General features: G+C 43.0%; 1 protein-coding gene across 2 annotated transcripts in view; it reads left to right on the top strand.

Moving 5' to 3' along the window:
• Positions 1-15,069: 15,069 nt before the first annotated feature.
• Positions 15,070-19,397, top strand: part of LOC147446090 (uncharacterized) — a 111,832-nt gene continuing 107,504 nt past the window's right edge. Inside the window, exon 1 of one of the 2 annotated variants that reach the window (XM_086525408.1) lies at positions 15,070-15,820. In XM_086525408.1, the coding sequence (XP_086381534.1) occupies positions 15,553-15,820 (268 nt within the window). In that variant the 5' untranslated portion in view covers positions 15,070-15,552. The remainder of the gene's footprint in view (positions 15,821-19,397) is intronic. The other variant, XM_086525407.1, reaches the window with a different exon arrangement.

Consider the following 19,397-nt stretch of genomic DNA (forward strand, 5'->3'; position numbering starts at 1 on the left):
GAGCGATCATGACTTGGGTCATGATTAACAAAGCTAATCTAGTCTCTTCTATGAGGACCATGGAAGGAGGCTATAGTTAATGATAAAATTTTGTCTCAAAGTTAGACTTTCCTTAAGTCTAGGGAGGATTACATGGGGAAATTATATGTAAGTGCAACAAAACAAAGCAACGTCGTCACTGGTATGGAGGGAGACCTTCAAATACTTTAAATGCTCCATCTTACATTGGTTCCCTTGGCCCTCCAAGCTTGGAGGTGGATCCCTCAATCCCTTTTGAAGGGAAGTTGCCAGAAAGGTGAATAACAACAAGGGATCTCCAATTTGTCACATCTTTGGGATGACAAAACCTCTATTGAAAGGAAGCTGATCAATTAGTGATTCAACATCCTTTGTTATATCAAAGAAATCTTATTGATTGGTAGAGTCTTAGAAGCACTTTGCTTGAGTCCAACACATACCATCAGAGCTTGTTGATAGGAGATCTTGGCATTGGTCCAAAGACAGAGTGCTTTCACTTTTCAAGACGTTAAATACATATAGCAAGTTGATTCTCAAAGTCGACTAGCTTACTCCACTAATCAAATTATGGGGAATCAATTGGGCGAGGTGGCTAAAAATGGTTATCAACATATGGAAGATAAAATTTCCCAAATTCATATAAAGTTTTAACATGGAAAAGGTATGGGGAGCTATCCCTACTGGGAATAAAAATTTGTGCTAGAGACCGTGGCACAGTCACCTACTCTCAATGCAAAACAACTATAGAGGATCCCCTACATCTATTCAAAAACTACCCTTCCACGCGAATTATAACCACAAAAATCTGCAAATGTGTGCAAAAGACCTGAGAGATTCTCTTTCTTAGGAACGACCTAATTCTAGGAGGGAGAAGATCTCAAAACCAAGCTATTTTGATATGGATGCAATTCACCAAATATTGCTATCTGAAACAAGTATGAAGAGCCCGGAACATTTGGGTCTTTGAAGGGAAATGTGTAGTGGCACAATGAAATAATATTGTGAGTGAGAGCACGGAGCTCATATCTGTATTAAGGTCAAAGGTAGCGTCAGCCGCCCAAATGGACGAAAGAACCCATGCATTAAATTGCATTGGCTAATTGGGTTCATGGTGCAATTTAGTTGAAAACAATCCATTCTTTGACGATTAATTTAGGAAAAATCAAGATCTTTTGTTTTGCTCTTATATAACTCCCTTTTTGGAAATATTGCCCCCTCAAGGCACAAGTAGTTCTTGAGATTGATTGTACATTCTCTATTTAGTAGTAGATAATATCTCAACTCACAATTGTGAGTATTGCAAAAAGAAGAAGAAGAAGAGAGCACACTTGGCACACATGTATTTGATAATCTAAAACCTTTGCATGCACAAAAATACCCACCTCAAGTGCACTATTTTTATGCCTGATCAACCAAGAGAAAGCTCTCTGCTCCATTGTCCCCCATGGTCCTTACATCTTGGTCACCCAAAAGAAAAAAAAAATCTCTGTTTGCAAAACCTATGATTGCATGTATTGTAAAGAGCATTGATGCAAATGTGTTTAGTAAGATCTTTATGGCTAATTCGGCTATTGCTTAATATAGAATATTGATCAAGAATGCGAGAAAGTATAGATAGACTTGTGATGTGTATGTGAGAGTACACCTTACCATCTGGGTGAAAGTATTCATGGTAATAAAAGAGCTAAGGAGCTCAATACCAAAAATCCATGTGGTGCACAAATGTGGATGTGCAATTGAATGTCACATGTCAAGGCATTGATGAGAGATAGAGGTGCAAGTATTATTAATTTTGCAACCATGTGTGATCAATCGATCATTGCCAAGCCCACGTGGTGCACAAATGTGGATGTGCAATTGAATGTCACATGTCAAGGCATTGATGAGAGATAGAGGTGCAAGTGTTATTAATTTTGCAACCATGTGTGATCAATCGATCATTGCCAAGCCCACGCTACCAAACCTTTGACACTGTGTGTAGTTGAATGTGTGTGTGTGTGTGTGTGTGTGTGTGTGTGTGTGTGTGTGTGTGTGTGAGAGAGAGAGAGAGAGAGAGAGAGAGAGAGAGAGCTAGCACATACAAAACTTTAATGCCCATTCAACTATCTCTTGTTGTCACATCCTCAATGACTCAATTAGTTGGGGAGGTTTTAGATAGAACCATGCACTGCCCAACATATCTCAGTGCCCAATCTCAATACGAATTGAGGGATGTAACCAAGTAGTGTTAGCTAGAGTTGGCTTAAACATAATCCTCACAAGAAGAGGACACGTCGTACTTTTGATTGGACCTTGTATCAGTGCTCCTTTATTTTTGTCAACGTAGATTGGCCTGCTCATGCCACACCTTTGGGGGCACATTGCACATCATGGTAGTAACTTCTCTTGTGGCCTCATGTAAAATTGAATTGCTTAAATAAAAGAAAAGAATAGGATTATTAACTCACATGCTCCCCATTTCCAAAAGGAAACAAGTGCGATCGTAATTGCAATGGTCCACAATTGGAGCAAAGTATCTACAAGCTCTTACTTAAACCCCATTCACTTGTGTGCTTCAATCTACACAAGTTCTATTCATGAGATGTTGTATTTTGAGAATGCTTGATTGCACAATATATGCAAGTTTCAACATGCTCTGGATTCCTTGAAGCTAATGCAGCTTTTGAGCATCCTTGTGTATATCCTAAAAGTATCTAGCATTGGAGCAATGGATAGAGGAATAATTTTCATAGTGACATTGAGGTAGGACTTGCTGGAGCATCGTGGTTTTGTTAGCTGGTGTTATTTGTGGTGTTATGGTAACGGTACTATTTTTACAATAAATGATTATTTACATGGCGATAGACATTTGGATTTGATTCCAAAACCATGACCATAACCATAACCTTAAGCAAATTCCAAAACCATAACCATAATCAAATTGTCAAACCATAACCATAGCCTTAAGCTAATTCCAAAGCCATAATCATAACCAAATTCTTAAACCACAACCATAGCCATAACATGATTTCAAAACCATAACCATAACCAAATTCAGAACCTTAACCAAAACCATAACACAATTAAAACCATAACCGTAACCATAACAATGTTCATAATCATAACCAAAACCAAAACTGAACATACATGAATATATCTAGAACCATGGCCGACGTCTAAAGTATACATGAACCAAAAGTATAAACATAACTAGTGATACATCTACATGTCTCAATGAAAACATATACATAGAACATACTCATCAAGATAAGGCCTTCCAATTGACGGCCTCTCCCTCATCATGGAGCTGGCAAAGAAGAGCTGATAGTCCATGCTTGAATCCATATTTCTTTTCTTTACATGCCGCAGGACACTTCATGACACCTATAATATAAACACTTAACCATAAGATAAAACATTAGAAAAACATATGTACATACGCTATTTAAATATTGTATGAAACTTACAAACTCATGTTGAAGAGTCTCGCAGCCTCCACTCCCAAGATGAGAAGATCCTACAAAATCCAAGCGTGCTCTGGCTGCATCTCACTGCTATTGAAACTTGTATGGATGCTCTTGCACCTCTCACGCAATCCCTGTCCACTCCTTTGCATCCAACCATGACAGCTTTGCCTCATTATTCTAGTATCTGTCTTGTGCCTCTGATTAACGATGTGACATTGTCCCAATAAACAGGCCCAAGATCCAATCATTGGAGTGTTGGGGTGTAGGCCAGGTGGCTGTGGGAAACCACCCTTATTTATTTTTTCCCCTAATCAATATAGGGAGAGAAAGTGAGAGATTTGACTCACTCTCTCACTTTCCTCTCCACTAACCCACTGTGTTGTGTATCATCTTCTTTCCTAATTCTCTCCTCCCTTCTCTTGCATCCATCCCTCTCTTGCACACTATGCAGCAGCGCTCATCAATTGGTATCAGAGTGTTGGTTCGGCGATGGCGGTGATCTCTCGACGACGAAGATCGGCACTTCATGGCACCGAATTGGGCTGATTCGGGGTAGATCCAACACGGATCGGTGAGATCAGGCGAGGTCGACAATTCCCGGCTACCCGACGTGTGCAGCCCCTCTCAGGCGTGAAGGGGATCTTGGAGATTCCAAGGAATGGAGCAACAAACTATGGATCTGCACACAATTGGGTAGTGGTGAAATCTTGGAGCATCAAGTGCTTGCAAAGGGGGAATTAAAGCCGTTAGCAATGAAGCAAATGGAGTAGCCAAGTGCCCGTGAACAGTAAGAACCAAGCAAGAGGACGTTGAAGCAATTGAAGCTTTGGCTTTTGGTGTTGTGTATAATACACACACACACATACACACACACACACATACACACACAACTCTCTCTAATAGACCTCCTGTGCTGGTTTCTCTTTGCGATTAGGGACAAGCTCCAACAGAAACATTAGGACTGCCCGAGCCGGGGACAACTTGACCAAACACTTGCAGAGAGCCTCGCTCCTGCCCAGCCTCAAGCGGCACAACTATTGTGTGTTTCGGCTTCGACATTGACAATACTCTCAGAGAGAGAGAGAGAGAGAGAGAGAGAGAGAGAGAGAGAGAGAGAGAGAGAGAGAGAGAGAGAGAGAGAGAGAGAGAGAGAGAGAGAGAGAGAGAGAGAGAGAGAGAGAGAGCCTCGAGCAAGGAATCTGAAAGAGAGCAGTTGGGCAGTGAGCAGCACCGTATGCAGGGCATCCACACACACATTGTGCCTTGTCATGCCTCGTTTATAAATAACATGGGGTCCAACTCAAGGGATCGACGGCGGGGAACGCGATCGGCAGGGCGGGAGGGCTACAGGCCATCGGATCCACGCAGTAGGGGGGGTAGGGTTTTATAGCACTGGACTCGCATGCATCACAAGCAAACGCAACAGGCGGGCTGGATAGGGAGTGGGGGTGGCCAGCGAGGTCGCGAGGTCAAAACCGAGGCGAGGAGGCTGGGGACGTAGCTTTTTTTCCATGCAAAGATTGGGATCGACGGTGGATTGAACATCCATCGTAGATCCCTCGAGAAGGACCCGTGTCACTTATGGACGAGGCTCGTAATGGTCTGATTCGTCAATCCTTGCAAAAATCAACAGAGCTGAAATCGACAGAATTGGAAATTGTTTTTTAAGGCCGTTTAATATAAACCTTTGTGTGTGCAAGGGTGAATTCACCCCCCCCCCCCCCCCCCCCCCCCCCCCCCCCCCCCCCCCCCGACTTCTCAACCCTGTGTGCTCCCACCACCTTAGCCCCAAGTCCCTGAGCTTGGAGACAGAGAAAGAAGTTCCTCTCTGCAAGGCAATGAGTGAGAGCGGATGAAAGGTAGCGACCATAAAGAGAAGGCATCAGTTTTGGTGACAATAAAGCTTCGGCACGAGAGCGAGCGAGTGAGAATGAGCAGATTTGCGACACCACCATACTCGCCTCGACATCGATGATTCCCTTTTCTCTACGGCTATTCAGCTATCCACTCCCGTTCGACGACGAGAGACGACACCGACATCAACGATTTACTGCTTCGCATCGGCACATCATTTTTCGACACCATTTCTAGCACATTGGCTCGACATCCTTAGACATTACGGCGGATTTCTTGATATCCGACTCGACACCAGTTTCACGTGGATGATATTTTTTTGCAATCGACAGCTGTACTTGCCATACTCACGGGCGAGGTGCCTCTACCATAGAGGAGTGACACCCGGAATCCGCACCGAGCACACCAATCACATTGTATGGCACAATTTTTGGCTATGATACCTTTGGCAGCTATTTGACTAGCATATTTCTAGAGACGATAGAAATCGACACATACGACACCGACACACAGGTTACAGGTTACAAGGGGTCTTTTTGGCTGTTCACAAATAGATTTTCTAGACTACCAAACACAGCGCTTTCACAGGCTATTTGGCAGTCATTTCGACATCAGATTCTCTGCAGACATATGCGTTCATAGATGCATTTTGCTGTGAGCACACCTAGTGCTACTGAGCTCTTTTGAGAGAAGATATCCCCGCAGAGATCAATTTTACTGCATGTAGCAGTTCTTGGCGCCTGTTTCAGCGCCGTTTACTCATGTACGTTGTGCGGACATTGCCCACTGTACTATGTGTGGAGCCATTTTTGGCTATTTTGACAGTTTTTCCCAGCCGTTTTTGAGACTCGGACTGGAAGAGCCCTTTCTGAGACTGAGCCTAGTCCATCTGTGTCTGCATTAGCCTTTGGAGGGTCGATAGCATGAGGTTTTCTTTGAGCTGGGGTGTGCTCAAATGTTGAGACACCTTCGGTGATACAGGTAGCTGTAGTTCCCCACTTTCGGTACCCTCGCCATAGGAAATGTATCTAGATGGTTTCATATGCTTTTGATGCCGAGTTGGCGGTCACACAGCAGTGGTTTTGCACTAATGACAACCCCGTAGATGCTCTTATGAAGAGCCTAGCCTCGGAGAAATTTACACACTGTAGAGAACTTATGGGTGTAGGATGAAGCTTAGGTGATGCTTCATCAACTTTGTATAGACCAACTATACTGATGCCACGATTGGCCACCATGACCCTCAAGTGGGAGGTTGTTGGGGTGTAGGCCAGGTGGCCTTGGGAAACCACCCTTATTTACTTCTTCCCCTAATCAATATAGGGAGGGAAAGTGAGAGAGTTGACTCACTCTCTCACTTTCCTCTCCACTAACCCACTGTGCTATGTATCATCTTCTTCCCCAATTCTCTCCTCCCTTCTCTTGCATGCATCCCTTTCTTGCACACTCCACAGCAACGCTCATCATGGAGACTGGATCCTATCCATCTTCTAGCATGTACTCTCTATTAATGGCATCAATGATGTAATTCTCTCTCTCACTTGATCTTCAACATCCCAATGCTCCATCACACAAAGTGCCCAAACTGCACCATACAAAGCTGGCGAACCCTTTGTCGCATGGCCTTTCCGAACCTATCCATAACTGGTGCCCCATCCCTAGTCTTGTACACCTTGCTAGGATCAAACTCATGTGATCCCCAAGGTGTACATGGTGTGCTAAGTGGTGTACTATCTATTGAAGAGAGAGGTGGACACTCTCTCGATGGTGTGGATGCATTGGTAGCACCACTACCACAATAACCACCGCCACTACCTGAATGACGAGACCTGCTTCATCTTGAAGAAGAACGAGAGAGCGCAGACTCCGATGTAGCTCGACCAATTGGTGTAACTGGGACGCTCATTGAAGTTGTGACACCAGCGGTCAGTGTAACTAGGATGCTTGTTGAAATTGTGACACCACCAGTCGGTGCAACTGGGATACTCGTTGAAGGTGTGACACCACCAGTCGGTGTCGTTGGAACGTTGGTCTGAGGGATCGGAGCAACTGTATCTGGTCTAGAAGGACGAGTTGTCCAAAATTGATGTGCGTATGCACACTGCTCTCAGAAAATTTGTGAGAAAAAAGTACGCATCTGCCCAGGTGACATGCCAGCTAGAGTGGCTCGAAAACTTAAGCTCGGAGAGTATGGCTCTTTGTCATAAATCTAATTTGAAAACATATACACGATACGTTAGTTCACTTAACCACAAATAACCATCTTAAGCAACACAAATCACTATTTATTCATTGTTGGATAGTAATCAAAATCCATTACATTACAAGAGAGTTCTTAACAAAAATCACTAGTAAGTTTGTCATCTTCTATGAGAGCTGATGCACAAAATACATCTATCTCTATCTGATCAAACTCCATGGCTCCATCCATCTATGCATCTATCTCAATATCTAATCGCTCATCTTCAAGTTCAAGCATCTGCTCCCCAAGAGCACCGACTTCAATCTCAAGCTCCTCATCCCGATCATCCACAATCCATGTACGTTTCTCATGTGTCTCTTCGTTCTCAACCTCCAGTCCTTCACATACTTGTTTACTCCGTGGAGCAACTTAAACGAAAAAGGGCTAGCATGGTTTAGTCAAATCTTCTTCATATTTTTCCTTCCATAGTGAATCTATGATAAACACAACCTGTTCACAATGTTGCGGAAGTACAAATGTATCCCGATCATCTGTCCACACCCGCCTAGAGTTTACTTGGATCAGTCCGCTCCTATCTTTATGCGCAGTTGCATTGAGACCACTAGTAATAACCTTGAACCACTTCACATCAAAAATGAAAATATCAAACTTTTTAAAGCTAACAATGTTTTGGATGTAGCCAAAGTATTCAAGTTGGCCAGTCTGTGTATTGTTATCACTGGCACTACTCCAACTTTCTTGAATAAAGCTTGTCGTGACACCACTATCAAGGGTAACCCTTCATTCTTCTATCCATTTCACTCTAAAGTGTCTCCCATGTGACCACAAAGCTCCATATTTGTGATACTAGTGGCACATAAAACAATTTTAGACTCACTATAGAAATATTTTCATGTGGTTAAAAATAAAAAGTAGGTACAATACATATATGCCAATTGCATCCCCTGGACATCTCCTTTTCTTCTTTTAGTGATCAATACTCCATTTCTCTTTGCCTCCAAAATTGTTGCATCTAGCCAGCGTCCAGTAGGAAAGTTTGGCAGTTTTTCAAGATGACCTAGAAAGGGAAGATTTCTAGTGGCACGATTCCGCTTGAACTGCATCTGATCAGCCAAACATTGTTGCTCTTCCACTTCATACTTCTCAATCCACTTTTCTATGCCTTATGAGTTGAGAAGACAAAATCTCATAACCTTTTCATGCATTTTGACATCCATATTTCTTATGATGCCCTGTCCATGTGGCTCCTCCCTAGTTACCTTGGTGTTTGTCTCCGAAGTTTACAATTGGGGTATCCTTGGGTCGATTGAACCCGAGAACTCAGTGATAAATACAAGAGACTCCTACACAATTGATCCCTCAACTTTACTACCCTCAGGGTGAGCCCTTTGACAAATGAACCCAGGGCGAGCCCTTTGACGAATGAACCCTTTTAAGGTATTCATGAATCTCTCCAAGAAGAACATCCATATGTAATAGACCATTCTAACTACTGCAACTTCATCAACCACATGCACAAGTAAATTCATTTGGATAGTAAGAATGTTTGTTGGAAAATACTTCTTTACCATACACATTTTCTCTATAGCATTTAAGCGAATTGCATCTATGCTATCTCTCTTGATCTCTTTTGATGAGATCCAAGGCACTAACTCACTAATCTTGTTAATTGTGTTTCTTATGTCATCTGTCAGACAGTCTTTAATGGCAATTGGTAAGATAAATTGTAAAAAATTATGTCAATCATGAGACTTACGACCACTTAGTTTTTCATCTTTAGTAAAAGCTATTTTCAAACATCGCATGCTCCCAGTAGGAGTTTTGAATGTACATATGACTTTCTTCACTTGTTGCTCCTTTTCCTTTCTCAAAATCCATGGAGCTTTTGAAATAGCATAATTTACATTGGGTTAAGTCGAGGCCACATCTGGGGCATTTGTCCCACAACTTGCAGGTTGTCTCTTTGTGCCTTGCTATCCCTAATGGTCTTCCAGAGGATCTCCCCCACATTCTAAAAAATATGCATTGGGTCGAGCAAGTGATTGATAAGTAAGTATTTCCAATATGGAAGGTCATGAAAAATAGAGTCTTTTCATTCGAGGTGGCATAAAATATCCCGATTCTTGCCACATTTTCTTCCAATCACTCGCCTTCAGCGAGCGCAGTCGTGTTTGCATATATTTGGTCCATGTAGCTCATGTCCTTCTAGAAAAAATCGCCCATTCTCCTTGTACACTGTCTTGCCCAAATAATCAGAGCGATGGATGCCAAATTGAGGACCACATAGCGGACATGCATGGTTGCCTGAGTAGCTCAAACCTTGAAGCGAGAAAGAAGAAACAAAAAAGGATCAAGCATTGAACAAGCACCAGCTATAGAATGAATATAGATATGGGTTTCAAAGTACATACCTGAACACTCACCAAAGCCTAGCCAAGCGTGCATGGTCCACATGAAAATTCCTTGCACATGGGCATGTTGTCGACCAACCGGTTGGGACATGTCAACCACATTAGTCCACAAGATTTGAAGCTCTTCTATAAGTGGTTTCAGATAAACATCTATGGAACAATCAGTGACAATAGTAGATGGCCCTTCTTGATATTCAACCATGGTGGAAGATTATAGTTCACTAAGCAAATAGTCCATGTGGTCCATGAGGAACTCCAAATTCCAAGTGGGTTTACTCCATCCCTTGCTAAACCAAAACGGACACAACGAGGTTCCTTTGTAAATGCACTCCATCGTCCCTCTATGTGCTTCCATGTAAGAGAATCAACAGGCACCCGCATCACATCATCTGTGGATCTTGAGAGGTAGTGTTGCCTTGATTGTTAGTGCTTCCTCCACCATGGCTTTCAATGATGGGATCCATGTCAAAGAAGACATCCAACATCTATTCCATCTCAACTTCTTCATCGAGTGTTGGTGGAGTAGACTCCACTGATGGCGGTCCATTTGATATTCGCCTCCTCTGTTGAGTCCGTGATGAAATGGAACAATGTCTAAGAGGGGGGGTTGACCTATTCTCTTCTGACCATGAGATTGATAACGCAGATCTTGTAGTTGCTCTACGGGAAAAAGGCCGTTGTCGCATATATGCTGATCATAGATCTTTCATAATCGGCCAAACCAAAAGCCGCTATCCCTAATCAGCTAAACCTAATCAACCAAACCAAAAGCCGCTGCCTATATTTGTGGGTGGTGTGACATAAAAGCCTTTTTCCTTTACAGTTATATATATAACGTGTTTGTCCTTTATAATTTACCAAAAGTCGTTTTCACTTTACAATTTCTACATTGACATAATGTAAACTACCTCACATTCTCTAGCCATGCCTAATCCCCGCACAACTCGGTTTAGAGGTGCACAGAGATCACGACCAACGGATTATATTGTTGTCTTTATTGGTCAATGCCTATATTTGCAGGTCTAATATTAGTACACAGTCGTGTCTACATGACAATGTAGGATAAACTCTAACACTCTAAGTGGCTTTACACAACCAACCCTAAGCGTCTTTACACAACTAGTCCATTTAGAGCGACCAAATAAAAAACCACTAACTCTGAGCAGCTAGCCCTAAGCAGTTAGTCCAAAGCGAACTGAAATAGCCAAAGTGCAAAGAACTAAAATGTAAGCGGCTAGCCCTAAGCGGCCAAACACGGCCAACCCTAAGCGACTGAACACTACATACCGAAATGGCTGAAGTCAAACGTCGCTAACCTTAAGCAGACTAGATTGAAATAGCCCAACTACCAAACCTTAAGCGGTTAACCCTAATAAATTATTGAAATGGCTAAGCTAATGAGACACTAAGCCGATTTAGAGCGGCCAAATCAAAAGACGCTAACCTTGAGGGGCTAGCCCTAAGCGGACTGAAATAACCAAATTACGAAGAATTAAAACCTAAGCAACTAGCCCTAAGCGCCTTTACAAGGCCAACTTTGAGTGGACAAAGCAAACGTCGCTAACCCCAAGCAGACTACACTGAAACAGCCCAATCGCTTACCCTAAGCGGCTAACCTAATAGATTATTGAAATGGCTAAACTAATGTGACACTGGCCGACTTAGAGTAGCCAAATCAAAAGAAGCTAACCTTGAGTAGCTAGCCCTAAGCGGCTAGCCATAAGCGGACAGAAATAGCTAAAGTGCAAAGAACTAAAACCGAAGCGACTAGCCCTAAGCAGTCGAACACGATCAACCCAAAGCGGCTAAACACTGCATATCGAAATGATTGAACTCAAGATTTTATAAATCGATTTAGAGTGTCTTCATACGACCAGCCTTAAGCGCCTTTACAAGACCAACTCCGAATGGGCAAAGCAAACATTGCTAACCCTAAGTAGCTAACCCTAAGTAGCTAACCCTAAGCAGACTGAAACAACCTAACCACTTATCCTAAGCGGCTAACCCTAAGCGGATTATTGAAACGGCTAAAACTAATGTGACACTAAGCCAATTTAGAGCGGCCAAATTAAAAAGGCTAACCCTGAGTAGCTAGCCCTAAGCGGCCTAAAACAACCAAATTTCGAAGAAATAAAACCTAAGCGACTAGCCCTAAGCGGCCAAACACTGCTAACCCTAAGCGGCCAAACAAGGAAGATTTCCTAAATCGATTTACAGCGCCTTTATACGACCAGCCCTAAACGCCTTTACAAGGCCAGCTCTGAGTGGGCAAAGCAAATGCCGCTTTACCCTAAGCGATATAATACGCATTGTCAACTACTAGTGGTCAAACCAAAAGCCACTTTATCCTAAGTGATATAACACGGGCCACCAACTATTAGCTAGCAGCCAAACCAAAAGTTGCTAACCCTATTAATCCAACTTAAACATATTAATTAAGACGACCAAACCCTAATAATCAAACCTAAACCACACTATAACATAAACCCAAACCTAAGCCGCTAACCCCACTAATATAACATAAACATATTAAGATGGCCAAACGTATTAAGATGGTCAAAATAAAACCTAACAAAACTATATCGATCTTTAATATATCGCATTCTAACACTAACATTCACACACCTACGACAGACCACAACTTAAAAGTACATCATAAATTTAAATAAAATTGCATTAATTATAAATTAATCTAAACCAAAATAGGTCAATAAATTTAAAAAATATATTTTTCATTGCCAAATTTCAATATGTTTGTTTGTGAATGATCACATTTAGTCAAAATTGGTCTAGCCCTCTCAACAAAATATGAAAGAGACAATGGCCAGAAGAACGGTGGGAGGAAGTCATGGAGAACATCTTCCATCATATGGGCATCATATATGGCAGGTGAGGAATCGCCTTGTGTTTGAAGGAAATTTAGACGTGGCAAGCTTCACAGAGATTATACAAGAAAGCAGAGTGGTGATCTATGCGCTCGGACGCAAGCAAGACTTGAAAGACTGGTCTAGGGCTACCCATGCTATATTGCCAACCTGCGATAAGTAAAGCCTAGGACTGCAATTCACCTTCTTTGTTAAGCCGGTGACGATAAATCCAACTTATAATCCTCAACACCTCAAGGCTTGGCCGGAGCTTGAGGTTGTTTTGTAATTTCATGCTGTGCTTAATACAATACACTCACAAAATTGTGAGTTTTGCCCCCCAAAAAAAACATTTAGTCAAAATTTAAAACTAATATTTTTTTTTTCTAATTTGTAATTTTTATTTGAAAATGTGTGTGAGTGTGTGCGCGTAGTATGTTTAATTATGTGTAAATATATGTGCATCTGTATTTATTGACGTGTTTATGTGCATGTGTGTGTGTATGAAGGAAAAGAAAAGGATAGGACACTCACATGCAGCCTATGTGAGCACAAAGCGCTTGAGCGAATGCTGCCAAACCTGCACACACACACACACACACAATGCCACGCACACACACAAAAATGTAATAATCTACCATAAATCTAAAAAATAATCTTACCTTCTTGTTGCAGGGGAGTGTGTGAGTGGATAGCTTAAGCTGGGTAAGCCCAAAAATTTGTTTGTTTTTTTAAAAAAAATTGGGTCTCCCTCGAGATTTAGCAATGCATATACTGACGCCTGCCAATGACGTCGGTAAATTGCTGTCGGTAATGAATTGATCTCTTGTAGTGTTAGTAGGGGAGTGGTGCTATATTTATGAAAATTGAATAGATGAAACATCTCTCGATTAGGGTTTTTTGAACTAGGCCTTGAATGCACTTGATACAGAGAGACTTACATCTAGTGAACACCCCAAGTCACCTAAGTAGGTTGGAACTTTTGGTTTTTTGATACCCACATGAAGATGACTCTACTTGGTGGTCTGTCTACAATTTGTAATGTTGCTATAGAGATCTTTGGTTGAGTTGTGTGGGCCATTGGAGCTTTATTTGGGTTGCTCAAGTGCAAAAGCAACCTAGAAAAGGGTGTGTTTTATTACAAGGATTGATCTCCTTTGTCAGATTTCTAGGTGAACTAGAAGTGACCTAGGGAGTGGTGAGCTAGGATGTAAATACACTTGCAATGCCCACATGGACACATCACACGCGATGACATGGTGGTATGACTTTCACGTGGGAGCCATGAGGTCCCAAGTTCAAACTGTGTGATGTGAAGGGGTGAACTAAGTTGTGATCTTGATGGTAAACTAGGATCGTAATTTTTGCCTTTTCTATTGAATAGTCTAGATCATTGCGTGATCTAGCCGTTGATCTTGTTTAGGACACCCTGTGCCAAATAGTGACCACTCATAAAAGGAGTGTAATACCATCGACAAATTTTCAAAATTTTAACTACAAAATTTAGATTTGTAAGTGAGAATACCTACTCCAGGTGTAGGTTTTCTAAGAGCTGAGTTGTACCGTGTGCAAGGAGGGGGAGAGGGGAGGAGAATACACAGAGGTTGTACTCAAGAGGATTTGGGGAGAATAGAGTGTGACGAAGAAAATTGTGGCGGTATAGGAAGCTTGACCATATATGGTAAAGCAACAAAAGCAAGAATTACAATGTAATAGCTCACTTTTCTAAGGTAGTAACAGAACTTTGCTAAGGGCTCTACAAACGAGGAGCAATTTGCATAGTTAAACTTCTCGTTCACCTCCATAGGACGTGGGATCAATGGCCCACATTAAGCGTCGCTAGGCGAGTGTGAACTAAGTGTGCACCACACCAAAATTGGTGTGAACTTGGGAGGGTATGTGCACCACAATGATGTGAACTCAATGTGAACTAAGCATGAACTAATTGTCAACTCATCCGCGACTAATCGGTGTATAAACCTAACACACACACACTGCTCTCAACAAGTATTAGCAGTTAGAGTCAAATCAAGGGGGAGAGAGTGCATGGGTTCAAGCCTCGAGGCTCCGACCTATATTTTGCATTCCCTAGAGTCACGATCAACCAACGATTGTAGGCTGTTGATCCCACCTCCCAACGGAGTGACATGGCCCACCCACTACTCCCACTCGGTGACTCGCACAAGAGATAGTGGACCTCCTATGTCACGTGGGAGTATCAAAACAGACCGTACGGCTTGAAGGCCAGCCAAGAAAAACACCTTCATCTGAAACCGTTTGTGTATTTGTGGTACCTAGTCAACGCGCAATTCCCTCTTCGTCTTTTGATGATTGATCAGCTCCGCCGTCATCCGCCTTCAACATAGTTTTCTAAGTTCGCCATCGCCCCCTTGTTTAGGGTTTCTCAGCGCAAAGCTGCTTGTTCCCCACCCGCAAAAACTATTGGAATTCAGCTGGAGAGATTGCATGGGAAGCTTAAAAACAGTTGCACCTTCGAATCTGTAGTTTTGCGTTCTTTTTGCTGCTCGACACTTCCTACGTTTGAGTCCTGGGGAGAAAGGGGATGCTTGCAAGAGCTCACATTGTTCGGGTTCTTCATCTGAGTACGCAGAGCTTGAACTTACTCTCAACCCTCTTTGAAATAGACTAGCTGTACAATCGTGGATATTCTTTGCTTGGGTAACAAGGTGCCAGGTTTGAAAAAGGATGCTGGAAAGACAGCCTTTAGAAAGTGTTGATTTGAAAGAGTTTTTCTCATGTATATAAGGTGCTTGGGGATGCTGGCTACTGTTTCAGCTTCCTCTGTGCAACAGCTACACAGGTTTGCAAACATCACATCTGTTGGACACTCACATGGATCCCATGATTTGCAAAGACTGCTCTCTTGCAGAGGAACAGTGCAGCCTGCATCGTTACTAAGTCACACGCCTACCTACAGTTGCAAAGCTTCAGCAAGTGAGCATGGAGTTAGCGAGACCATCACAACATCTATTGAAGCATCTCGTCAAGAGCATTCAAGTAACGGTATGCTACTTGAAAAATCCTATCAAATTTCTCTTTTGTGCATGTTAAAGGGGGACTCCATTTATCTGATGATCGAATTGTGCACTCATTAATCTCCGAAAGCCCCAAAAACAATCTACAACAATGTGCTCAAAGCATAGAAAGTCATTTGCTTTTACAATGTGGCTTCCAAAAGCAAAGCCCAACGTCCACTCTGCCACGTCAGCCTGTCTGTACGCTGTGCCACATCATCAGTCCGTACATCTGCCACATCAGCACTGTTGTACAAGCTCGTGAATCGTGGTGTGATTTTTGGGTTGCTCCATACGAATTGGGCTTCGAAGTTCCGCTTTGGTCCTGTACTCTGTCCAATTAGGTGCAATCATGACTGGATTTCATATTGGTCCGCATTGGACTCTGAATGTCACACTAGATTTGCATTTCACCTATCTATCTAGTCATCACATCCAGGCCGCATTGACCTGTATATGGATGTCATTATGCATTCAGGCATTTGAGAGCAATGCAAACATGCTAGTGAACCATACTTACAATCATTGCGCTTGGGAATTCTATCGAGACAGAATGTTGTAGCCATTCTTCTCATAGAGGTATCAAAGACAAGACCTTTTTCATCAAGGACTGTCTCTCAAGTGTCAGAATAGGCAGTGGAAGATGCAATGAAGACATGAACTGGCCTTTGACCTGGTGGAGACCTCGACTCCGATAAGATCCTTTGACGATAGAGAACACCTGCAATGCCACATACATATATATGGAGAAGAGAGGTCACTGAGCAGTGGATAGAAAGAGAGGACATAAGAGAATGAGTGAGAGAGAGAAACAGAGAGAGAGAGATCTCTAGGAAAGGCTCTCCATGTTGATGACAAACTGCTAAAACAAGTGACCAAGGGTGGTCGAGCATAGAACTGACTGCCAGCTACTCTTGCACACGAGACCAATGTCTTGGCCTCAACATGGGCTACAACCCTAGCCTGCTCTGAAAGCAAGGCTCTGGTGGAACTTCTCTTGGCAAGAGGATTGATCTAGAGGGAGAAGGAACTGGATCAAGGCTGCACATGGTGTTTCTATGCTCTGGAGATCATGCATCTCCTCCACACTCCAATGCTTGCACCAAGGGAATGGTGCTCTGTATCTGCAAGATCACATCGCCTTTGCAAAGGTGCCTTGTGAAGAAAAACGCAAGGGAATCCTCCCTACTACCCATCCACTGCCTGGTGGTGCTGCCAGTGATGCAAAACACATTGGCTGCCCAAAAATGCTAAGGAAGATGCTCCTAAAAACACCAGGAACTGCTCCCCCCTGCCCATTGGTCACCCTAGGGTTGCCCACTAGGGATACCCTGCATGCCAAAGGCAATGTATACATTGCTCTCCCCAAATATGTGCGCCCACTCCTATATATCCCATGGGGTGCGGTCGGTCAGATAGAAGGTTAATAAATGGGTAAAAGGCACGAAAAGGGGGGAAATGTTGGCAAGGCTGGAAAAAATACTCAGCTTGTTGGAACCTACCTAGCCATGGAAACAAGTCCAAACCCCAAGCTAAACATGGCTAAACATATTTTAACATGAGAAAACTACCTCACTTTGGCCGGCCACAGCCACAAAAGCCCTACTCCCTACTACGTGTCCTTGGGAGATACCGGGACCCACTTGGATGAATCCCTAGAGATGCCATAACTCTTAGCACCCCCTCTCAACTCCTGGAAAGGAAGATGGCTTGGGGAGCGGGAGTGAGCAATCTGCAAGTGTAAGGTGAGGGTTTCGTGGACAAGGATATCTGCAACACATCTCCACAGTAGAAAAGTATCCTGCAATATACGATCCAAGTGCTACCCCAGAAGACGTCCGGGAAAGAAAATAATGTCCACTGAGAGTAAGCTCTAACAAGAATCTCCTTGACTCAACCGACACATGAGTTGCACAACCAACAGTCGCAGAAGGTACTACTGCTGGCTGCTCCAAGAGATAGCATCAAAACTGAGGGTAAAGGCATAAACTACAGGTATCCGGACCATTTCCCAACTCTCGAATGCTCCATCATTGAGGAAAGAGTTGGATACCTGCACATTTGGTCATATACCACATGTCAAAATCTCCAAGCCATTGCAAAAAGTCTAATGAATGACGAAAACGGAGGCTATTGAAAAATCAATTGTCCGATGACGAAGAACCAAAGAACTGCACCAACAACCATATGTCATGATTGAACTGCAAAGTACATCTTAAGGAACTTATTGGGATTGAGAGTGAAAACTGCTACTGGTCTTCCTCTCTTTGGAACGCTTCCCAAAAGAATATGACCCCTCCCAGAGTGAGTCGAGAATATACATCCAACAGAAAAGCGCACACATCAATACTGATACTTTAGCTAATACGGAAAGATCAAGAGACCTTGCACCCAAGCTCTACAAGAGAAAAGCCACCACATAGAATGTCAATCTTGTCTGCTGCACGTGGAATCACAAGTTGTGGAAGGAAGTAGTCTTGGAAACTGACTCCCAAGCTGACTCTTGAAGAACATTCGGACCATGGATAACTACCAGAACTCTCCAACAGTCTCTACTTGTGCAATTGGATCACCAAGATAGGTGACTCTCAAAGAAAAGCATACATGTAGAACCTGGAACCAAATATGGGAGAAGCGAAAAGACCGTCTCGTCGATGTGAAGAATACTTGAGCTAACTTTAACTGCTTCCTAGTCCAAGAAGGACCTCTATCCACCCGTACGAAACTCTAGGGATACGCGAAGTAGGTGTCCTGAATGGTACAATCTCCATGGATCAATTCAGAAGACAAGACACAAGAACTACTGCTCGGATGCATTGAGAAGAGCAACCGTCTACACCACAAATCCGTAAGACCAAGCAACCACCGAAGTCTCACTCAAACATCTGCCATGATACGAACTGCACTGTGGGCTAAAGCACATCATCCAAAGCCGCAAGAAGCGGATAAGAAAAGTTCAAACCAAGGACTAGAATGGAACACCGGTAGTCAACTAAAGATAATAACCCCGAAGCCCCCTCTGAAACAGAGGTATCCTTGGAAAGGGGAATAAAATATCATCAGAAGAAATGTGAGACAACCTTCAGCAAAACTGCTTTCTCTGTAAGTAAGTAGCCAAACCTGAATCTCATAGAACTTGAGACTTAAAGAGGATCACACCATTGGTAAGCCAAACTACGAAGAATTAGAAGACTTCAAAGGTCGTCACTTGAGGATCATGTTTGCGAAAGAAGCTGTCGGGTCCCCATAGGGCCTAGCTACTCAAGCAAACTTCCTGAGATCAAACCATACGTTCTCTACTGCTCTGCATTTGCCAAGATCAAACCTGCAGAGAATCCAAGACAATATGCCACATTCCATTCAGACTCAGAAGAGCACATATACTCCCACTGTTGTAACTTGATCTTTAGAATCTTCACCAAAATTGTCCTCACGACGTGTGCTGAAGAGAACATACCCACTCAATTGTGCAATCAATATCCAATACACAACATAACACGGTGAGAGCAAAGGAACTGCCTAGGGGACGTGTAACATGCCCACGAAGATTGGAATGGGCCGCCCCA

This window comes from Adiantum capillus-veneris, chromosome 12 (assembly GCF_014529385.1).
Source record: "Adiantum capillus-veneris isolate H3 chromosome 12, ASM1452938v2, whole genome shotgun sequence".
NCBI lineage: Eukaryota > Viridiplantae > Streptophyta > Polypodiopsida > Polypodiales > Pteridaceae > Adiantum > Adiantum capillus-veneris.